This window comes from Pseudophryne corroboree, chromosome 3 (assembly GCF_028390025.1).
Source record: "Pseudophryne corroboree isolate aPseCor3 chromosome 3, aPseCor3.hap2, whole genome shotgun sequence".
Taxonomy (NCBI): Eukaryota; Metazoa; Chordata; class Amphibia; order Anura; family Myobatrachidae; genus Pseudophryne; species Pseudophryne corroboree.
Window position 1 is genome coordinate 763,809,276 of NC_086446.1, and position 24,504 is coordinate 763,833,779.

At 44.8% G+C, this 24,504-nt stretch overlaps 1 protein-coding gene across 5 annotated transcripts in view; it reads right to left on the reverse strand.

The window, feature by feature from the left end:
* Nucleotides 1-17,962: 17,962 nt before the first annotated feature.
* Nucleotides 17,963-24,504, reverse strand: part of LOC135056801 (early activation antigen CD69-like) — a 207,968-nt gene continuing 201,426 nt past the window's right edge. For 3 of the 5 annotated variants that reach the window (XM_063962406.1, XM_063962407.1, XM_063962403.1), the window contains one exon: nucleotides 20,337-20,558. In XM_063962406.1, coding sequence (XP_063818476.1) covers nucleotides 20,423-20,558 — 136 coding nt within the window. In that variant the 3' untranslated portion in view covers nucleotides 20,337-20,422. Of the gene's footprint in view, nucleotides 18,469-20,336; nucleotides 20,559-24,504 lie in introns of those variants that run through there. The other 2 variants (XM_063962405.1, XM_063962404.1) reach the window with 2 other exon arrangements.

Here is a 24,504-nt window from a genome sequence, read left to right on the forward strand (position 1 = left end):
GGACGCCGTGCGCGTTCAGCCGCCGGCTCCCTGGCAACGCTAAGACGCCGGGCGCACGGAGCCGCCTCTGGCCTTAGCAACGGGGACGCCACGTGCAGCCGCGTTCCCCGTTGCTGGGGCTTTCCTCATTACCCTGATTATGTGCTGGCCGTGCAGCATGCAAGCTGCACGGCATTTCTATTTAATTGTCCTGTCTGGATCTTGATTGGAGGGTGCCTGAATAAAGGCACCCTCAGGACTTCTTACAGACGCCGGTGATAGCTTCCTGTTTGCCTGAGTCTGCTACAGAGAGTTCCCAGTCCCGGTCTATTCGGTTGTTCCTGTCCTCAGAGATCCTGTACTCGGAAGTTACCATCTGTTCCTGGAGTCTGACCGAGCACCTTTAACATCTGGTGGTGTTCGTGAGTCGCGGCGCAGCCGTGTGTTGCGGCTTGTCCGCTACAGTTTATTATTTTGTTTATATTGTGTTCTGGAGCTTTGCGGAGGATTCCGCTTCCACAAGATCCACTCTGGTGTCCAGCGGTGCCGGATAGGAGTGTCGGATCAGTGGATCTTTGGTTGTCCTTTTCCCTGGCGGTTAGTCCGCACATACCTTTTGATTTAGTTAAGTTAGCTTGTAACCCCTGGCTTGGTTGCTTAGTCAGAGGGCCCCTTGTTATCACCCTGTCTCGGACTTCCCCTTGTTTCCCATTAAGACCTGCGGGGGCATCGGGGTTGGGCAGACATAATCCGCCCTTCGAACGCGGCTGCCATGGGCTCAAGCAACCATAGTCTCGCAGGGGATTTCTGATAACACGGGCGAGACAACGGAGTTAGGGCGCCAGGGGTTACTAGGCTCTCCAGCTCCCACAACCAGCATATTGTTCCTGTACTCAGATCCCTGCCATAAGATCTTCTCCGGTCTGGAGAACAGGAATCATAACATTATCACCGGCCTACAAAAGAAAAGATTTAACTTACAGTAAATTTTTTCATTTTTTAGTTGGGAGATTTTGTCGGCCTTATGAATCCCGCCGGTGTTGGGCCAAATCATGGCCAGCTTCTTGTTAGTCAGATTCAGGAACTTACTCAGATGGTTCAGGATCTGTCCCTCCGGGTGAGGTCACAGGAAGATCTGTTACGGACTTCCCCGAGGGTCATCCCTGAACCAAAAATGCATCTGCCTGACCGTTTTTCTGGGGATAGAAAACAGTTTTTTAATTTTAAAGAATCTTGCAAACTGTATTTTCGTTTAAGACCAGTTACCTCAGGTACAGAGGCTCAGCGGGTTGGGATTATTATTTCTCTGCTTCAGGGGGATCCTCAGACCTGGGCTTTTGGTTTAAAGACAGACGATCCGGCCTTATCGTCTGTAGACGCCTTTTTAAAATCCTTAGGACTATTATATGACGACCCTGATAGAGAGGCATCCGCAGAAAGTCACTTGCGTGCTCTTAGACAGGGTAGGAATCCCGCAGAGAATTATTGTACGGAGTTTCGCCGTTGGTCGAACGACTGTGGCTGGAATGACCCAGCCCTGCGCAGTCAGTTTCGCCTCGGCTTATCTGAATCTATAAAAGACAGTCTCCTCCAGTATCCCGCTCCTGAGACCCTCGATAACCTCATGGAGCTCTCTATTAAAATAGATCGTCGGCTCAGAGAGCGGAGGGCAGAAAAAGGGGCATCTGTCGGGTCCTCTCCCTGGGTTCCTTCCATTCCTGTTGACATAGAGGAGCCTATGCAGATTGGTCTCTCCAAATTGTCTCCGGAAGAAAGAACCAGGAGGCAAAACTCTGGTCTGTGTTTATACTGCGGAGGTAAGGGACATTTTGCCCGTAGTTGTCCAAACAAGTCGGGAAACTTCCTGACCAAGTGAGTTGTGAGGGGGTTCACTTTGGTCTACAGCTCATCTCCTCAAATAATTCACTGTTGGTTCCTGCTAAAGTTTCCTATGGCAGCCTCTGTTCCTCGGTCTCTGCTTTTGTGGACAGTGGAGCTGCAGGAAACTTTATGGATTTAACATGGGCCAAGGCCTTAGGTATTCCTCAGCTAACCTTGGGTAGGTGTGTCACCATGCATGGTTTAGATGGGAGTCCCTTATCCAATGGGGTTATTTCTCTATGTACACCTCCTGTTTTGCTCTCGGTGGGAGCTCTGCATTCTGAAAAGATTGAGTTTTTCCTTACCCATTGTCCAGCAGTTCCTGTGGTTCTGGGTCACCCTTGGCTGGCCTTTCATAATCCCATCATAGATTGGCAGTCTGGGGAGATCCTACAATGGGGTACCATCTGTGATAAAGAATGTATTACGCTTCCTATCCGAGTAGCTGCCGCCGCTTCCGCACATATTCCTGGGGAATACCAGGATTTTGTTGATGTGTTTTCCAAGGGCAATGCGGATATTTTGCCTCCCCATAGGCCTTATGATTGTACCATTGAGTTAATTCCTGGTGCCACGTTGCCTAAAGGAAGGTTATATGCATTGTCTGGTCCAGAAACTATGGCCATGAATGAGTATGTGAAAGAAAGCCTTGAGAAAGGATTTATCAGGCCATCTAAATCCCCTTTAAGTGCAGGTTTCTTCTTCGTAGAGAAGAAGGATGGTTCACTCAGACCCTGCATTGACTTTAGAGCTTTGAATAAGATCTCAGTAAAGAATACTTACCCTCTGCCACTGATCTCTGTCCTCTTTGATCAGCTGCGTTCGGCTGTTATTTTTTCTAAGATTGACCTGAGAGGAGCATATAACCTCATCAGAATCAAGTCAGGGGATGAGTGGAAAACGGCATTTAGCACTCAGTCAGGCCACTATGAGTATCTGGTCATGCCATTCGGCCTATCTAATGCTCCGGCAGTTTTCCAGGATCTCATTAATGATGTGCTCCGTGAGTTTCTGGGAAGATTCGTCGTGGTCTATTTAGACGATATTTTGATATATTCTGACTCCGTAGAACAACATGTCACCCAGGTGCGTCAGGTGCTAAAGAAATTACGTGAAAATCACCTATATGCCAAGCTGGAGAAGTGTGAATTTCATGTCACGGAGGTATCCTTTTTAGGGTACATTATTTCCCCTCGGGGATTCCGAATGGAACAAAAAAAACTCCAAGCCATCCTTAGTTGGGCGCAACCCACCAATTTAAAAGCAATTCAGCGCTTTTTAGGGTTTGCAAACTACTATAGAAGATTTATTCACTCTTTCTCTGACCTAGTTGCTCCCATTGTGGCACTCACTAAGAAGGGAGCGGATCCTACCAATTGGTCATGTGAAGCTGAGTTATCCTTTCAGGCCTTAAAACAAGCCTTTGTCTCAGCCCCTGTCCTTAGACATCCCAACCCAGAATTACCTTTCATTGTTGAGGTGGATGCCTCGGAGGTTGGAGTAGGGGCTATCCTTTCTCAGAAGGATCCAGATTCCCTTGAGTTACATCCTTGTGCCTTTATGTCCAGGAAATTCTCATCTGCAGAATCCAACTACGATGTTGGTAACCGGGAATTGCTGGCTATTAAATGGGCTTTCGAGGAGTGGAGACATTGGCTTTAAGGAGCGACCCATACCATTTCAGTTTTGACTGATCACAAAAATCTTCAATACATTGAATCGGCTAAACGACTGAATGCCCGACAGGCTCGTTGGGCTTTATTTTTTACTCGTTTCAAATTCATTATCACCTTCAGACCAGGTTCCAAGAATACCAAGGCAGATGCCCTGTCACGCAGTTTCCTTCCGGTTCAAGACAACAGTCCTGTTACTCCCATACTTCCGCCTTCAGTCATTCAGGCAGGTCTCACACAGGATGTTTTTTCCCAATTAAAGCTGCTTCAACATCAAGCTCCGGGAAATACTCCTGCTGGTCGTCTTTTTGTTCCTGAGTTTTTGAGAGCAACTGTTTTGGCGGAATTTCATGATAGCAAAGTTGCAGGGCATCCGGGAATCGCTAAGACTTTGGAATTAGTATCCCGCTCAGTGTGGTGGCCTGGTCTTTCCAAAGACATTAAAGAGTTTGTTTTTTCGTGTCAGGTCTGTGCACAGCATAAAGTTCCCCGTTCTTTGCCTATTGGTCAACTCATGCCCTTGAAGGTTCCTCTTAGGCCATGGTCGCATATCTCCATGGATTTTGTGGTGGATCTCCCTCTGTCGGCCGGATGCCGAGTCATATGGGTGGTAGTGGACCGTTTTAGCAAGATGGCCCATTTTATTGCTCTTCCCCGATTGCCATCTGCCCAGGGATTGGCAGTCTTGTTCCTCCGTCATGTTTTCAGACTCCATGGGTTACCCACCGATATTGTTTCTGACAGGGGTCCACAATTCATTGCACAATTTTGGAAGTCTTTTTGTGCTTCGTTAAAGATGAAATTATCATTAACCTCCGGCTATCATCCACAATCCAATGGACAGACTGAGCGAGTTAACCAATCTCTAAAACAATATTTGCGTTTGTACTCGGCCAAACTCCAAAATGACTGGTCTGAGTTTCTTCCATTGGCGGAGTTTGCTTATAACAATGCCTGTCATTCTTCCACCAATGTATCTCCATTTTTTGCAGTCTTTGGTTTCCACCCCAGAGCTAATTCATTTTTCAACATTCCTCTGTCTCCTCTCTGGCCCTGACCTCTCATCTTAAACTTATTTGGAAAAAAGTGCACCTGGCTCTCAGAAAAGCAGCTTTCCGGGAAAAAAAAATTTCTGACAGGCTCCGGCGGCCGTGCACTTTTAAAGTAGGAGACAGGGTGTGGTTGTCGACTCGTAACATCAAACTTCGACAAACCTCAGCCAGATTGGGTCCTAGATTTATTGGACCATTTCTCATTATCAAAAAAGTCAATCCAGTTGCTTTCCGGTTACGTTTACCAAAAACTTTACGGATCGGAAATACCTTCCATTGCTCATTGCTTAAACCATATGTTTCGTCCAGCAGATTTCCTCGTAAAAAATCTCAGGGGAGATCACCAGTTAATGTACAGGGTCAGCAAGAGTTCTTGGTTGAGAAGGTTCTCGATTCCAAGTTGTCCCGGGGTCGGCTTTATTTTTTGGTGCATTGGAGAGGTTATGGGCCAGAGGAAAGGTCGTGGGTCCTGGATGAAGACCTTCATGCCCCAAAGCTCAAAAGGGCATTTTTTCGTGAATTTCCTCGGAAACCTGGCTTTAGGGGTTCCTTGACCCCTCCTCAAGGGGGGGGTACTGTTAGGCGCCGGGGTCCGCTCGGCCGTGCGGCCCGGCGCCTAGCAACCAGGGACGCCGTGCGCGTTCAGCCGCCGGCTCCCTGGCAACGCTAAGACGCCGGGCGCACGGAGCCGCCTCTGGCCTTAGCAACGGGGACGCCACGTGCAGCCGCGTTCCCCGTTGCTGGGGCTATCCTCATTACCCTGATTATGCGCTGGCCGTGCAGCATGCAAGCTGCACGGCATTTCTATTTAATTGTCCTGTCTGGATCTTGATTGGAGGGTGCCTGAATAAAGGCACCCTCAGGACTTCTTACAGACGCCGGTGATAGCTTCCTGTTTGCCTGAGTCTGCTACAGAGAGTTCCCAGTCCCGGTCTATTCGGTTGTTCCTGTCCTCAGAGATCCTGTACTCGGAAGTTACCATCTGTTCCTGGAGTCTGACCGAGCACCTTTAACATCTGGTGGTGTTCGTGAGTCGCGGCGCAGCCGTGTGTTGCGGCTTGTCCGCTACAGTTTATTATTTTGTTTATATTGTGTTCTGGAGCTTTGCGGAGGATTCCGCTTCCACAAGATCCACTCTGGTGTCCAGCGGTGCCGGATAGGAGTGTCGGATCAGTGGATCTTTGGTTGTCCTTTTCCCTGGCGGTTAGTCCGCACATACCTTTTGATTTAGTTAAGTTAGCTTGTAACCCCTGGCTTGGTTGCTTAGTCAGAGGGCCCCTTGTTATCACCCTGTCTCGGACTTCCCCTTGTTTCCCATTAAGACCTGCGGGGGCATCGGGGTTGGGCAGACATAATCCGCCCTTCGAACGCGGCTGCCATGGGCTCAAGCAACCATAGTCTCGCAGGGGATTTCTGATAACACGGGCGAGACAACGGAGTTAGGGCGCCAGGGGTTACTAGGCTCTCCAGCTCCCACAACCAGCATATTGTTCCTGTACTCAGATCCCTGCCATAAGATCTTCTCCGGTCTGGAGTACAGGAATCATAACAGAAATCTGGTGTCTGTGCCCGCTTTACCACCATTTTCATGCCCAAATGCTTGTTGGTCAAGGCAACTTGCAAGTGGGTGATATGTAAGTGACCACCCTGTGTGAGGTTCAAGTGTCAAATCTTTTGACCAACGCTGTTTAACCCTTGCACAGCTACAGCTTCTTATTCAAAATTATAAAATCTGGTGTCTGTGCCCGCTTTACCACCATTTTCATGCCCAAATGCTTGTTGGTCAAGACAAACTGCAAGTGGGTGATATGTAAGTGAACACCCTGTGTGAAGTTCAAGTGTCAAATCTTTTGACCAACGCTGTTTAACCCTTGCACAGCTACAGCTTCTTATTCAAAATGATGAAATCTGGTGTCTGTGCCCGCTTTACCACCATTTTCATGCCCAAATGCTTGTTGGTCAAGGCAACTTGCAAGAGGATGATATGTAAGTGACCACCCTGTGTGAGGTTCAAGTGTCAAATCTTTTGACCAACGCTGTTTAACCCTTGCACAGCTACAGCTTCTTATTCAAAATGATAAAATCTAGTGTCTGTGCCCGCTTTACCACCATTTTCATGCCCAAATGCTTGTTGGTCAAGACAAACTGCAAGTGGGTGATATGTAAGTGAACACCCTGTGTGAGGTTCAAGTGTCAAATCTTTTGACCAACGCTGTTTAACCCTTGCACAGCTACAGCTTCTTATTCAAAATGATGAAATCTGGTGTCTGTGCCCGCTTTACCACCATTTTCATGCCCAAATGCTTGTTGGTCAAGGCAACTTGCAAGTGGGTGATATGTAAGTGACCACCCTGTGTGAGGTTCAAGTGTCAAATCTTTTGACCAACGCTGTTTAACCCTTGCACAGCTACAGCTTCTTATTCAAAATGATAAAATCTGGTGTCTGTGCCCGCTTTACCACCATTTTCATGCCCAAATGCTTGTTGGTCAAGACAAACTGCAAGTGGGTGATATGTACGTGACCACCCTGTGTGAGTTTCAAGTGTCAAATCTGTTGACCAACGCTGTTTAACCCTTGCACAACTACAGCTTCTTATTCAAAATGATGAAATCTGGTGTCTGTGCCCGCTTTACCACCATTTTCATGCCCAAATGCTTGTTGGTCAAGGCAACTTGCAAGTGGGTGATATGTAAGTGAACACCCTGTGTGAGGTTCAAGTGTCAAATCTTTTGACCAACGCTGTTTAACCCTTGCACAGCTACAGCTTCTTATTCAAAATGATAAAATCTGGTGTCTGTGCCCGCTTTACCACCATTTTCATGCCCAAATGCTTGTTGGTCAAGACAAACTGCAAGTGGGTGATATGTAAGTGAACACCCTGTGTGAGGTTCAAGTGTCAAATCTTTTGACCAACGCTGTTTAACCCTTGCACAGCTACAGCTTCTTATTCAAAATGATGAAATCTGGTGTCTGTACCCGCTTTACCACCATTTTCATGCCCAAATGCTTGTTGGTCAAGGCAACTTGCAAGTCGGTGATATGTAAGTGACCACCCTGTGTGAGGTTAAAGTGTCAAATCTTTTGACCAACGCTGTTTAACCCTTGCACAGCTACAGCTTCTTATTCAAAATGATAAAATCTGGTGTCTGTGCCCGCTTTACCACCATTTTCATGCCCAAATGCTTGTTGGTCAAGACAAACTGCAAGTGGGTGATATGTAAGTGAACACCCTGTGTGAGGTTCAAGTGTCAAATCTTTTGACCAACGCTGTTTAACCCTTGCACAGCTACAGCTTCTTATTCAAAATGATGAAATCTGGTGTCTGTGCCCGCTTTACCACCATTTTCATGCCCAAATGCTTGTTGGTCAAGGCAACTTGCAAGTGGGTGATATGTAAGTGACCACCCTGTGAGAGGTTCAAGTGTCAAATCTTTTGACCAACGCTGTTTAACCCTTGCACAGCTACAGCTTCTTATTCAAAATGATAAAATCTGGTGTCTGTGCCCGCTTTACCACCATTTTCATGCCCAAATGCTTGTTGGTCAAGACAAACTGCAAGTGGGTGATATGTAAGTGAACACCTTGTGTGAGGTTCAAGTGTCAAATCTTTTGACCAACGCTGTTTAACCCTTGCACAGCTACAGCTTCTTATTCAAAATGATGAAATCTGGTGTCTGTGCACGCTTTACCACCATTTTCATGCCCAAATGCTTGTTGGTCAAGACAACTTGCAAGTGGATGATATGTAAGTGACCACCCTGTGTGAGGTTCAAGTGTCAAATCTTTTGACCAACGCTGTTTAACCCTTGCACAGCTACAGCTTCTTATTAAAAATGATAAAATCTGGTGTCTGTGCCCGCTTTACCACCATTTTCATGCCCAAATGCTTGTTGGTCAAGACAAACTGCAAGTGGGTGATATGTAAGTGAACACCCTGTGTGAGGTTCAAGTGTCAAATCTTTTGACCAACGCTGTTTAACCCTTGCACAGCTACAGCTTCTTATTCAAAATGATGAAATCTGGTGTCTGTGCCCGCTTTACCACCATTTTCATGCCCAAATGCTTGTTGGTCAAGGCAACTTGCAAGTGGGTGATATGTAAGTGACCACCCTGTGTGAGATTCAAGTGTCAAATCTTTTGACCAACGCTGTTTAACCCTTGCACAGCTACAGCTTCTTATTCAAAATGATAAAATCTGGTGTCTGTGCCCGCTTTACCACCATTTTCATGCCCAAATGCTTGTTGGTCAAGACAAACTGCAAGTGGGTGATATGTAAGTGAACACCCTGTGTGAGGTTCAAGTGTCAAATCTTTTGACCAACGCTGTTTAACCCTTGCACAGCTACAGCTTCTTATTCAAAATGATAAAATCTGGTGTCTGTGCCCGCTTTACCACCATTTTCATGCCCAAATGCTTGTTGGTCAAGGCAACTTGCAAGTGGGTGATATGTAAGTGACCACCCTGTGTGAGGTTCAAGTGTCAAATCTTTTGACCAACGCTGTTTAACCCTTGCACAGCTACAGCTTCTTATTCAAAATGATAAAATCTGGTGTCTGTGCCCGCTTTACCACCATTTTCATGCCCAAATGCTTGTTGGTCAAGACAAACTGCAAGTGGGTGATATGTAAGTGAACACCCTGTGTGAGGTTCAAGTGTCAAATCTTTTGACCAACGCTGTTTAACCCTTGCACAGCTACAGCTTCTTATTCAAAATGATAAAATCTGGTGTCTGTGCCCGCTTTACCACCATTTTCATGCCCAAATGCTTGTTGGTCAAGGCAACTTGCAAGTGGATGATATGTAAGTGACCACCCTGTGTGAGGTTCAAGTGTCAAATCTTTTGACCAACGCTGTTTAACCCTTGCACAGCTACAGCTTCTTATTCAAAATGATAAAATCTGGTGTCTGTGCCCGCTTTACCACCATTTTCATGCCCAAATGCTTGTTGGTCAAGACAAACTGCAAGTGGGTGATATGTAAGTGAACACCCTGTGTGAGGTTCAAGTGTCAAATCTTCTGACCAACGCTGTTTAACCCTTGCACAGCTACAGCTTCTTATTCAAAATGATGAAATCTGGTGTCTGTGCCCGCTTTACCACCATTTTCATGCCTAAATAATTTTTGTTTATTGCAAAATGTCATGTAAATTGGTGTAAAGGACACTATTTGAAGTTTATGCAATGTTAACTTAGTGATCTATCCTTATTTAATTTATTTGAATATAATAATTTCTGAATAAGAAGCTGGAGCCGAATAAGAAGTGAATAAGAAGCTGGAGCCGAATAAGAAGTCAATAAGAAGCTGGGCGAATAAGAAGCTAACTTCAGCCTCGTTCTCCGGCCGGGGAAGGGGACCTGTGAATGATTGTGGTGTGAATTAGCAATTTTCCAACGCGTTTCAGCACGGATGCCTTTGTCAAGGGTTACATGTCCTACACCCATTATAAGCTTTAGTGGCTGTAGTGATTGGTCAATCCTATTTGTCCTTAATTACCACTCTCCAGTGTGATTGGAGGGGAATCAGTATTCACTTGTCAATCATGTCCACATTCTAATTGTGTGGCTTTCTTCTTAATTGTGCTGCAAAACTCAGTTCCCCCACATTTTGATTGGATTGTGATCCTGTTCTCAGCAATCAAAATTACACTTTAGATATTGTGTGATGATACTATATGAATTCTGAATTGATGGATAAGCCCAGCTACATAAGTCATTATTCTGCAGTCTAATGAGCAACTGCTGATTGAAAATGGAAATAAAAATAAGGCAGATAATGAATTCGGTACATATGAGCCTCTGATGTATTTTCTTTATCATGGGAGTGGATGGGGGGGCAGATAAGAATACATTTGATTAAAAGATGGGGGGAGGGGGGATGGGGGGAATGGGTAGAGAATAAGGGGAATATATGTGACATAATAAGGGAAAATGTCATATTTCTATGCGATGCATCGGGTTACAAAGCTGCAACAATATTGTAATCTATATTGAGTCCTCTTGGTGTGTGGGTCTTCAAATTGAAGATCCATCTGAGTTCTTCTCTGTTCATTTTTTTCATGTAGTCTCCCCCTCGCTAATTGTTGGTTACCTGTTTTATGGCCATAAATTGTATTTTGGACGGGTCCTGCATGTGTTTCTTCTTAAAGTGCTGTGATACACTATGTTTCTCGTATCCTTTCTTTATATTCTGTATATGTTCAGAGATCCTAATTTTTAGTGTTCTAATGGTGCGTCCAACATATTGGAGTCCACACGGGCATGTGATGAGGTATATGACACCTTTTGTGTGACATGAGAGTACTTCCCTAATTTCATATTTCTGTCCTGTGATGTTCGAGGAAAACTCTGTAATACTCTGTGTTGTTCTGGAGTTGGTTGTCCTGCAACATAGGCAAGATCCACAATAGTGGAATCCCCGCCTTTTTCTAGTACCATCTAGTGTTGTCTGTTGCATTCTTGATGGTGGGATGTGATTGTGTACAAGTTTATCCCTCAGATCTGGGGCTTTTCTATATACTACTTTTGGTTGTGGGGGTAGTATTCTAGCTAACGTCTCATCTTGCATCAAGATTGCCCAATGTTTCATTATGCTCTGTTTTATCTGGCCCGCTCCAGTGTTGTACTGTGTTACAAAGTAAATGTCCTTGTTGTATTGTTTCTCATTCCTCTCTTTGTATTTTAGAAGATCTTGTCTATCTGTGTCCTCCAGTTTTTTATATGCTTTGTGTACAATTTCCTTATCATATTTTTTGTCTATGAATTTCTGTTTCAACTCTTGTCCTTGTTTCTGGTAATCTTCTATCTGTGTGCAATTTCTTCTTAGTCGTGTAAATTGTCCTGTCGGGATGCTTTGAAGCCAGTTGGGGTGGTGGCCACTGGTGGATAAGATGTAACTGTTGACGTCCACCTGTTTGTGATGTGTACGTGTGTGGATCTTGTTATTCACAATGTGGATGTCTAAGTTAAGGAATATTGCTTGTTCCTTACTGTAATATGTTGTGAACTGTAGATTTCTGTCGTTGTCACTGATGTATAGTAGAAATGTCTGTAATTCACTTTCTGTCTCTTTCCATATGAATATGATATCATCTATGTATCTGTGCCAGAGGACCAGGTTCGCCCCAAAGTCATGCCCCTTCCAGATGTTATCCTCCTCCCACTTACTCATGAACAGGTTAGCATAACTTGGGGCGAACGTGGTCCCCATGGCTGTCCCTGTCCGCTTTCACTTTTGCGCAGTGGAACTACATTAAATCTTTTCCAGTCCCCTGGAATTGCACCTGTATCTAGTAACTAGTTGAATAATTCTGTTAATGGTGCCACCAGCACATTGCCTAGCTCTTTTAGTAGCCTTGGATTTATCCCGTCTGATCCCATTGATTTAGCCACTTTCAGTTTTGAGAATTCTAGTAGGACTTTCTCCTCTATAATTGTACTTTCATCTACCTTATTTTTATGAATGTCCTTGCAACTGATGATTTGGTCATTGTAGCTGAATTTGGTTAACTTTCGATGTTTAGATATTCAGTGTAAACCCCAGTTGAATTAAGTAATTTAATTTTATCATCCTGTTATTTATGATGGATCCTCTTTCACCCAAGGGTGATTGTCAGTGGCTGTTCCTATGGTACATTGTATTTTCCAATACTTGCTTGTTTTTATCTACAGTAAGGACTTTCCGTTCTATTTACTACGAGGATTATCTTTCTCCCTTAGGAAAAAGGTTTCACTTTAGTTAGAGCATATAATAGTCTGAGTCGGGTACTAACACTGTATTTGTCATTTTTTCCAGTCTCTGTTTAGTTACCTTTGGTGACAGCTGATACAATGACCACACTATACACAGTATATGTGAGGAATCATGTGTGATAATGTGCTACTTACCCACCTCTTTCTTGCAGTCTCTGGCTCTTTTAGACATCCTTTCAGCACCGTTAATTCCCAAAAATTAGCTCATGAGTAGATCCACTCCTGAGGATAAGGGATACTCCTACTGCCCCTCGCTCTTGCTGCTCCAATGAGATGCAGTTGAAATTTGTGAAACTGCTCTTGCAGGCTCTCCTTCCAATCAAGTACCTCAACCACTTCACTCGACTAATGTAAAGTGGTTGAGGTCGCCCTTTCTTTTTAAATTTCTTTTCAAAGCCCTCTCACTTTCCCACAGAAAGCAAGCAACCACTTAGTTATTTAGCACATGGGGCAGCCTTCTCTCTTTGGTGTGCAGCTGCTCCCATGGTTGCCCCTGGTTGGATATTGTAGTCACGGTAGGTGACATTAGGGTGTCCATACATCAGCGATGGATTGGGACAATATCCCAATGGTCACGTCAGTAGATTAGGAATATGAAACGTTTAAAAATCCTGATACACCACTCTATATCAAGATCAGGGAATTAGGCATTTGTAACATGCATATATTCCCTGATCCCCCTATGGATTGTTCATCATCAATGCCCACTGATTGGTGGATCCGATCAGTAAATCAGTGGGTTGGGGGATCCGGGTACCAGGTGTATGGGCACCCTAAGTATTCTCTACTGCAGCTGCAACATTTCTGTGCTATTGAGTAAAAGAGCACGGATGATCATCAATGGATGAAACCATTGAAGGTACATAGTTTTTTTACCATCAAGGGTCACTTACAGTTTTACCAACAATGGTACCTGTCGATGGTGAGTGCACCAATGGCCATCCCTTCTCTCCTGCTAGTGTCTGTCCCATCTCCCTAGCAGTTGGAGCCATTGGAAGGGTGGCATGTGTCCCAGCTCATACTGTATTTTACATGCATGTTGGAGATAGGACCACTATATCTGTGTGCACCAACGATAGTTGTGCCTCACCTCTAGTTGCTGATTTAAGTAAAGGTCATTTATTTAGCTTACCCTTGATACAACTGTCACACACCGGATGATCAGGATTGCTTATAGTTATTCATTTCACATTCCTTCTTGAAGTTTTTGTATGTTCTCATATCACTAAATGTCCCATTCACCTATTCTACAATTCCATAGTTTGAATAGAATCAGCAGTAGCCATTGCATAACACTGTTTAGTATCCAAGACAGAGTTGCTGGCATGGGGTAGCATTAGTTATTATTGGTAGCATTTTGATTGGTACAGATTCTATGTGAGTATTTGGATTTAACTACTATAGTGTGAATAGTTGGCTGCATGCACTGACATAATTGACATCGTAACTGGGAGTGCATATAGATAGCATCTGTTATATTTTGCAAATGAAATCTATGCAGTGATTGAACTTACCCATTATACTGTCAGGACACGTACCAATTTATGCAATAACCTACGTTTGCTTTGAACAGATTAATACGCCTTATGACTACATAGAAGTAACTGCCAGGCTTAGAGATTAAACTAAGGTGGTCATTCCGAGTTGTTCGCTCGCAAGCTGCTTTTAGCAGCATTGCACACGCTAAGCCGCCGCCTACTGGGAGTGTATCTTAGCATCTTAAAATTGCGAACGAAAGATTCGCAATATTGCGATAAGACATCTCTGTGCAGTTTCTGAGTAGCTCGAGACTTACTCTGCCAGTGCGATCAGTTCAGTGCTTGTCGTTCCTGGTTTGATGTCACAAACACTCCCAGCGTTCGCCCAGACACTCCCCGTTTCTTCAGACACTCCTGCGTTTTTTCCCGGAAACGGTAGCGTTTTCCCCCACACACCCATAAAACGGCGTGTTTCCACCCAGTAACACCCATTTCCTGTCAATCACACTACGATCGCCTGAACAAAGAAAAAGCTGTGAGTAAAATTCCTAACTTCTTAGCAAATTTACTTGGCGCAGTCGCAGTGCGAACATTGCGCATGCGCACTAAGCGGAAAATCGCAGCGATGCGATTAAATTTACCGAGCGAACAACTCGGAATGACCACCTAGGTGCATAATATCAGTGGTATACTATTCACATCTGATAATGGAAGTGACAGCTACTTGTTTCAATCTACAATTTGTATATACAGGTTGAGTATCCATATCCAAATATTCCGAAATACGGATTTTTTGAGTGAGACTGAGATAGTGAAACCTTTGTTATCTGACGGCTCAATGTACACAAACTTTGTTTAATACACACGGTTATTAAACATATTGTATTAAGTGACCTTCAGGCTGTGTGGATAAGGTGTATATGAAACATAAATGAATTGTGTGCATGTACACACACTTTGTTTAATGCACAAAGGTATTAAAAATATTGGCTAAAAATACCATTAGTACCTGTGAGTATAAGGTAACAAAGTAACAATTGAAGCGCCTGTGTCTAACAATCACATACGTGACTTTAAGAAAAAACATGAGGTGCAATGTCAAGCCCGCATTTGCCTCTATAATGGAGTTGTGTTGTACTCCTCAATTATAAACTGTACAATGTAGAAAAAATGGAAGCGCTCACAGAGCCAATGCACTTTATATACAACTGTCAGTCAAAGGAGCCAAAGAGATTCAATACAATAATGAAAAATAAAAAAACTGATAGCAATGATATATTGGAAGTCCAATGTAATAAAAGTCCTTTCATATATGTATATAATTAGAGTGATCCCATTTTGGCTTTATGCTGATACTATTCCATTGTTACAGACATGAATAGAATAATTTGTAACAGTCTAGGAAAGTTTAAATTTGTATCATAAACAAGAATGCCTAGAAGTAACAATGTATTTGATCTGTGTCAGAATCAGCGGCCAAGGATTACAGTGTAATATGTTATATATATTTTTTTATTTTCTGTGTGTTGCATGCGCCCGGGCGTCCCCGGGTTCAGTTACTCACAGAGCACTTGTAGCTGCTATAGATAGAAAGCCAGGGTGGACGAGCGACAGCGATAAATGAATGCCGCTGATGCTGGTGGCAGGATCGCAATATATCTCGGTGCAGGTAAGATGGAGCTGCTGGTGCTGGTGATGTGGTTACCGCAGGAGTCTCAGTGTGGTGCAGCTGGAGACCAAGCTGGGGGTTACTTACTACCCGATTCCGATGGATTGTGCCTGTAGCGGTTCTGTGTAACCTCGTCAACCATGGCTATAATGTCCAAAGTGTAACAAAGATCTCTACCAATTGTAAGGGGGGATGTTCTGACGCGTTTCATCACAACTACATTGGCAGTACTGATGGTGTAATGGTTAGCATTACTGCCTCACAGCACTGAGGTCATGGGTTAATATCCCACCATGGCCCTAACTGTGTGGAGTTTGTATATTCTCCCTGTGCTTGCATGGGTATCCTCAGGGTACTCCGGTTTCCTCCCACAATCCAAAAATAAACTGTTAGGTTAATTTTCTTGCAACAAAAATTAACCCTAGTGTGTGTGTGTGCATGTGCTAGGGAATATAGATTGTAAGCTCCACTGGGGCAGGGACTGATGTAAATGGCCAAATGTTCTCTGTAAAGTGCACATCATTAGACTTGGGTTCCATCACCATGAGATCTCATTATGGTGTGTAATTATTAAAAATACAGAAAAATCCGATATCCAAAATACTTCTGCTCCCAAGCATTTTGGGTATTGGATACTCAGCCTGTATTAGAGATCATTTTTACAGATCGCATTGAGGGGGTAATTCAGAGTTGATCGCAGCAGCAAATTTGTTAGCAGTCATGGCAAATCCATGGGGGTCATTCTGACCTGATTGCACGCTAGGTTTTCTCTCTGCGCTGAGATCAGGTCAGACCTGTGCATGCGTGTTCACCGCAATGCGCAGACGCGTCGCACGAGTACAAAGCAGATTGTTGCTGTACAATGGGTTTTATGAAGGATCCATTCGCACAGCCAATCGCAAAAAGATTGACAGGAAGAGGGCATTTGTGGGTGGCAACTGACCGTTTTATGGGAGTGGTTGGAAAAACACAGGCGTGTCCAAGCGTTTGCAGGGCGGGTGTCTGATGCCACTTCCGTGCCCGGACAGGCTGAAGTGATCGCAGCAGTTGAGTAAGTTCTGGGCTACTCAGAAACTGCACAAATATTTTTTGTACCGCCCGGCTGCACAAGCGCTCGCATACTTGCACAGCTAAAATACACTCCCCTGTAGGCGGCGACTATCTGATCGCAGCGCTGCAAAAAACTGCTAGCGAACGGACAGGTCTGAATTAGGCCCCATGTGCACTGCAGGGGTGGAAAGGGGGGGGGGGGCATATAACATTTGCAGAGAGAGTTAGATTTGGGTGGGTTATACTGGCTGCTTTATTTTTATACTGTAATTTAAATTTCATTTTGAACAAACCCCACCCAAATTTAACTCTCTCTGCACATGTTATATCTGCCCTCATGCAGTGCACATGGTTTTGCCCATCTGCTAATAAATTTGCTGCTACGATCATGAATTAGGCCCTGAGTGTATGGAGACCAATAAGGGTGATTTGAGGTTTAAAGATGGGTGGCGAGATTAGAGCTAAACTCATAAATTTTGCAAACTTGACCAATGTAATGGGTTACGGGAACATGCAAACTTGCATGTTTCCTGCAATCCCAAAAACTGCAATGACAAAACTCGCCTCCAGATATTTGCAATTGCAGACATACAACTCTGGCAATGTAATAGGATGTGAGTTTACAACTTGCACCTAAAACCTTACCAAAATCTCTCTAATAAATAGACCAACTTCTGGCTGGCGAATTTGCCGAAAGCATGCACAGATCAGTGAGATCCGTGCATGCTTCTTTCTGTAAAGTGCTGAAACAGTTAAAAAAGAAGAAAATATAAAGACATACCATGTCCCTCCCCCCAAAACATAACCAGCCCGGGGTCTTTGAGCAAGTCCTGGTTGCTGAAATACAGGGAAAAAATTGTGTAGAGGTTCTCCGTATTTTTACAACCAGCACCGGGCTCTTGGACCAGTCCTGGTTCCAAAAATGGGATCCGGATTGAAAGTCGACAGTAAATAGGTCGACAATGTCTAGGTCGACCACTATTGGTCGACAGTAACTAGGTCGACAGGGTGTCTAGGTCGACAGGGTCTTTAGGTCGACATGTTCTAGGTCGAAAGGTCCACATGGGTTTTTCACAATTTTTTTATTTTTTTGAACCTTTTCATACTTAACGATCCACGTGGACTACGATTGGAACGGTAATCTGTGCCGAGCGAAGCGAAGGCACCATGCCTGAACCATGGCGAGCGAAGCGAGCCATGCGAGGGGACGCGGTGCACTAATTGGGGTTCCCGGTCACTCTATGAAGAAAAAGACACCAAATCAACATTAAAAACTCATGTCGACCTTTTGACCTGTCGACCTAGAACACGTCGACATAAAGACCCTGTTGACCTAGACACCCTGTCGACCTAGTTACTGTCAACCATTAGTGGTCGACCTAGACATTGTCGACCTAGTTACTGTCGACTTTCAATATCACACCCCCAAAAATACGGGGGGAGAAAAAGATGTAGGGGTCCCTCGTATTTTTGAAGCCAGCACCGGGCTGCACTAGTAAAGGAGATAATGACACAGCCGGGGGACACATTTATACAGGTCCATGCAGACCTTGTGGTTAGAGGGGGAAGTATAGAGATGTTCTCGATAACTCTGTGCTCCTTATATTGTTGCAGTTCTACAGAAACAACAAATGTTTTTATTAGGACGACAATGCTACCTGTCATGTTTCCCGGGAAGACGCTGGACTGGTATACAGAATATTCGGTGACCCAGATGGACTGGCCAGCTCAGAGTCCAGATTTTAACCCCAATGAGAACCTTGAGGATGAACTGGATTGACGGGTGCATTCTAGAACGACTCGACCTTCTTCAGTGTTGCAGTTGGTCTCTGTACTTAAGGCAGATTGGAAAAATACACCGTCTGCTGTTATCCAGGAACTTGTGGCCAAGAAGGGTGTCTGAGGTAATCACTGCACGTTGTGGACCTGCAAAGTGCTGACATCAATACAATCTCATTCATCTATTTTGATGTCAGTGTCCAATCACTTTTGTCTACATAGTGTACTTGTAGAAAGATTAAGGGTCTATTCATGAAGCAGTGAAAAGAGTGGAGAAATGAGCCAGTGGAGAAGTTGCCCATGGCAACCAATCAGCTCCTCTGTATAATTTTGTAGTATGCAAATTATAAATGTTACGTCAATGCTGATTGGTTGCCATGGGCAACTTCTCCTCTGGCTCACATCTCCACACTTTTCACTGTTTCACGAATAGACCCCTAATAGAGGGGGAAAAAACATAATAATTTTGCCAATCTGTAGTTTCTTTTTCACTCTCCCAGTACAATAAAGATAAATAAAAAAAATTAATATACAGAACTTGTTTATGGTCACACAAGCTAATAAAATATCTAATAATATCTTAAGATTGTTTTCTTTTGCTATTGTAAATGTATCGAGAATAAAAGTTACATTTTACTAAATGACTGAAGTGTGCCCCAGAAAAGGCATATAGGGTATAATTCAGTAAGGGTTGCATAATCTGCTTTCTAGAAAAATCTGCTACTCTTACAGCAATCACATGCTGAGGGCCACCCATCCTAGGGCAAGGCCACCCAGCATGCTACTCGCCACCCTCCAACTGCCGATCACATTACTGCTTGCGCATGATGGGACCTGCTTGTGCGCACAGCGGGGCCATCTCACAAATTGTGATTGCATCGCGTTTGCGATGTGACCTGAATTAGGCCCTTACTTATACATATAAGAATACATGTGTTTGTATGTGAATATCTTCCACTGCTCTCAAGGTGAAGCTGCCAAATAAAAAGTTATTTAGTATTGAAAAACTAAAGCTATTACACCACATGGTGACAGCGTGACAAATCTTGATAACATCATTAGTTGGTTGTAAACAATTGTTTGACTGACGGAAGGAAATACCGTGACAATATGACAACTTGACAAAGCAACAAATCTCTTGACAATTGCATTTTTTAAGTGACAGTATAACTAAAATAAAATCTGTAAGATGTACTAAGCAGTGATAAAAGTGGAGAAGTGAGCCATGGCAACCAGTCTGCATTGACGTAACATTTACAATTTGCATAGTATAAAAATTTACAGAGCAGCTGATTGGTTGCCATGGGCACTTCTCCACTGGCTCATTTCTCCACTTTTATCACTGCTTAGTACATCTCCCCCTTTGTGCCACTGAACCTTTCAATGGCATGTGGTCATGATGCCAGCATGAAAGCACCTTCCCAGTGAGGATCGATCCCGCAAGGGCATTGTTGAGCTCCCCCCCTCCCTCCACCGGCATTCTAATCCCTGGGATCCCGGCGTCGGTGTTGTGACCTGCGGGATCCCAAGCGCGGTCACCCATTCCCAACCCATACACACACACAAACAGTATAGGAAAGGAGCAGGTATAGTGTAACAAAGCAGGCATGCCAAAGCGAGTTTCGCTGCTACCCACCTTGTCAAGGCAACCCGACTGTCTGTCGGATCTGCTTTATATTCGTGTTGTGTGTCCGGTATTTGGCCACTGAAGGAGCACCATTTGCAAGGCCCATCGCACAGCCAAACAGGAAGCCCCATTCATACTACATTATGTACTGCGGCTTCTGTAATCCATAAAACGATGCCATGTAATGGAACTCCTGTGGCCAATCTGACGATCAGTTAAGTCACTAACCCCCTTTGTGTATCGTCAGGTTATATATTGTTCATATATACAAATTCAATATTAGAATATACTTAATGTGGAGTTAATACAGTGTTATTGCATCTTAGATCAAAATAGCATATATTAAGTTTCACTCATAATAATTGGACACATTGCAAGTATTAATTACAGTACTCCTGTTTCCCTTATATAGAACTTTCTTTTTAATTCCTCTATAGTTGAAAACATGTACAGTTAATGCAAACCTTATCCATTTCTCCAAATGTCACGTTTTTCCATAGCTTCTTCTTGCACAAATAAAGTTGGTCACATATGCACCATTCCGACTTTTCACATTATAATGATTCAGGTAAGCACATTCTGATTTATGTGAATTTTCAGAAACACTACTGATTATAAATCTGTTGAATAACATCAAGAGACAATTGTGTTGTAACTTTTTTTGCAATGCTTTGTAAGGGATTTAGCATGCTTCAGCTAATATAGATACATATCAAGAAATTTTATAGCAGAAACTAATATATTAAATAAAATATATAACAGTGGGAAGCAGGGGCATAGCCAGAAATTTGTGGGCCCCATAGAAACATTTTGAAGGAGCCACCGTCCCAATGCTTCTAGAGAGACACTTCTCTGCAGCAGTTGCCAATTTTCTGCCCTATAATAGTGCCCTAGTTCATTTTCTGTACCATAGTAGAGCCTTATTTAGTGTTATGCCCCATAGTAGTGCCCTAGTTTTCTTTATGAATCGTAGTAGTGATTAAGTTCACCATATGTCACATTTTAGAGCTGCTAGTACACATTATGCCATACAGATAGCAGTAAGGACAGGAGGTGGTTTGGGGTTAGAAAGCAGTGAGAACAGGAGGTAGTTTGGAGTTAGATAGCATTGAGGACAGGAAGTGGTTTGGAGTTAGCTAGCAGTAAGGACAGGAGGTGGTTTGGGGAGAGAAAGCAGTGAGGACAGGAGGTGGTTTGGGGTTAGATAGCAGTGAGGACATGAGGTGGTTTGGAGTTAGATAGCAGTGAGGACAGGAGGTGGTTTGGGGAGAGAAAGCAGTGAGGAAAGGAGGTGGTTTGGGGTTAGATAGCAGTGAGGACATGAGGTGGTTTGGAGTTAGAAAGCAGTGAGGACATGAGGTGGTTTGGAGTTAGATAGCAGTGAGGACAGGAGGTGGTTTGGTGTTAGATAGCAGTGAGGACAGGAGGTGGTTTGGGGAGAGAAAGCAGTGAGGACAGGAGGTGGTAAGGGGAGAGAAAGCAGTGAGGACAGGAGGTGGTTTGGGGTTAGATAGCAGTGAGGACAGGAGGTGATTTGGGGTTAGATAGCAGTGAGGACAGGAGGTGGTTTGGAGTTAGATAGCAGTGAGGACAGGAGGTGGGTTGGTATGAGAAAGCAGTGAGGACAGAAGGTGGTTTGGGGAGAGAAAGCAGTGAGGACCGGAGGTGGTTTTGGGTTAGATAGCAGTGAGGACAGGAGGTGATTTGGGGTTAGATAGCAGTAAGGACAGGAGGTGGTTTGGAGTTAGAGAGCAGTGAGGACAGGAGGTGGTTTGGGGAGAGAAAGCAGTGAGGACAGGAAGTGGTTTGGGGAGAGAAAGCAGTGTGGACAGGAGGTGGTTTGGGGTTAGATAGCAGTGAGGACAGGAGGTGATTTGGGGAGAAAAAGCAGTGACGAAAGGAGGTGGTTTGGGGTTAGATAGCAGTGAGGACAGGAAGTGGTTTGGAGTTAGATAGCAGTAAGGACAGGAGGTGGTTTGGGGATAGATAGCAGTGAGGACATGACATGGTTTGGAGTTAGATAGCAGTGAGGACAGGAGGTGGTTTGGGGTTAGATAGCAGTGAGGACAGGAGGTGGTTTGGAGTTAGATAGCAGTAAGGACAGGAGGTGGGTTGGGGAGAGAACGCAGTGAGGACATGAGGTGGTTTGGGGTTAGATAGCAGTGAGGACATGAGGTGGTTTAGAGTTAGATAGCAGTGAGGACAGGAGGTGGTTTGGGGAGAGAAAGCAGTGAGGACAGGAGGTGGTTTGGAGTTAGATAGCAGTGAGGACAGGAGGTGGGTTGGTATGAGAAAGCAGTGAGGACAGAAGGTGGTTTGGGGAGAGAAAGCAGTGAGGACAGGAGGTGGTTTTGGGTTAGATAGCAGTGAGGACAGGAGGTAGTTTGGGGTTAGATAGCAGTGAGGACAGGAGGTGATTTGGGGTTAGATAGCAGTGAGGACAGGAGGTGGTTTGGAGTTAGCTAGCAGTGAGGACAGGAGGTGGTTTGGGGAGAGAAAGCAGTGAGGACAGGAAGTGGTTTGGGGAGAGAAAGCAGTGTGGACAGGAGGTTGTTTGGGGTTAGATAGCAGTGAGGACAGGAGGTGATTTGGGGAGAAAAAGCAGTGAGGAAAGGAGGTGGTTTGGGGTTAGATAGCAGTGAGGACAGGAAGTGGTTTGGAGTTAGATAGCAGTAAGGACAGGAGGTGGTTTGGGGATAGATAGCAGTGAGGACATGAGGTGGTTTGGAGTTAGATAGCAGTGAGGACAGGAGGTGGTTTGGGGTTATATAGCAGTGAGGACATGAGGTGGTTTGGAGTTAGATAGCAGTAAGGACAAGAGGTGGGTTGGGGAGAGAAAGCAGTGAGGACAGGAGGTGGTTTGGGGTTAGATAGCAGTGAGAACATGAGGTGGTTTAGAGTTAGATAGCAGTGAGGACAGGAGGTGGGTTGGGGAGAGAAAGCAGTGAGGACAGGAGGTGGTTTGGGGTTAGATAGCAGTGAGGACATGAGGTGGTTTGGAGCTAGATAGCAGTGAGTACAGGAGGTGGTTTGGAGTTAGATAGCAGTGAGGACAAGAGGTGGGTTGGTATGAGAAAGCAGTGAGGACAGAAGGTGGTTTGGGGAGAGAAAGCAGTGAGGACAGGAGGTGGTTTTGGGTTAGATAGCAGTGAGGACAGGAGGTGGTTTGGGGTTAGATAGCAGTGAGGACAGGAGGTGATTTGGGGTTAGATAGCAGTGAGGACAGGAGGTGGTTTGGAGTTAGAGAGCAATGAGGACAGAAGGTGGTTTGGGGAGAGAAAGCAGTGAGGACAGGAGGTGGTTTGAGGAGACAAAGCAGTGTGGACAGACAGGAGGTGGTTTGGGGTTAGATAACAGTGAGGACAGGAGGTGGTTTGGGGAGAAAAAACAGTGAGGAAAGGAGGTGGTTTGGGGTTAGATAGCAGTGAGGACAGGAAGTGGTTTGGAGTTAGATAGCAGTAAGGATAGGAGGTGGTTTGGGGATAGAAAGCAGTGAGGACATGAGGTGGTTTGGAGTTAGATAGCAGTGAGGACAGGAGGTGGGTTGGTATGAGAAAGCAGTGAGGACAGAAGGTGGTTTGGGGAGAGAAAGCAGTGAGGACAGGAGGTGGTTTTGGGTTAGATAGCAGTGAGGACAGGAGGTGATTTGGGGTTAGATAGCAGTGAGGACAGGAGGTGATTTGGGGTTAGATAGCAGTGAGGACAGGAGGTGGTTTGGAGTTAGCTAGCAGTGAGGACAGGAGGTGGTTTGGGGAGAGAAAGCAGTGAGGACAGGAAGTGGTTTGGGGAGAGAAAGCAGTGTGGACAGGAGGTTGTTTGGGGTTAGATAGCAGTGAGGACAGGAGGTGATTTGGGGAGAAAAAGCAGTGAGGAAAGGAGGTGGTTTGGGGTTAGATAGCAGTGAGGACAGGAAGTGGTTTGGAGTTAGATAGCAGTAAGGACAGGAGGTGGTTTGGGGATAGATAGCAGTGAGGACATGAGGTGGTTTGGAGTTAGATAGCAGTGAGGACAGGAGGTGGTTTGGGGTTATATAGCAGTGAGGACATGAGGTGATTTGGAGTTAGATAGCAGTAAGGACAAGAGGTTGGTTGGGGAGAGAAAGCAGTGAGGACAGGAGGTGGTTTGGGGTTAGATAGCAGTGAGAACATGAGGTGGTTTAGAGTTAGATAGCAGTGAGGACAGGAGGTGGGTTGGGGAGAGAAAGCAGTGAGGACAGGAGGTGGTTTGGGGTTAGATAGCAGTGAGGACATGAGGTGGTTTGGAGCTAGATAGCAGTGAGTACAGGAGGTGGTTTGGAGTTAGATAGCAGTGAGGACAAGAGGTGGGTTGGTATGAGAAAGCAGTGAGGACAGAAGGTGGTTTGGGGAGAGAAAGCAGTGAGGACAGGAGGTGGTTTTGGGTTAGATAGCAGTGAGGACAGGAGGTGGTTTGGGGTTAGATAGCAGTGAGGACAGGAGGTGATTTGGGGTTAGATAGCAGTGAGGACAGGAGGTGGTTTGGAGTTAGAGAGCAATGAGGACAGAAGGTGGTTTGGGGAGAGAAAGCAGTGAGGACAGGAGGTGGTTT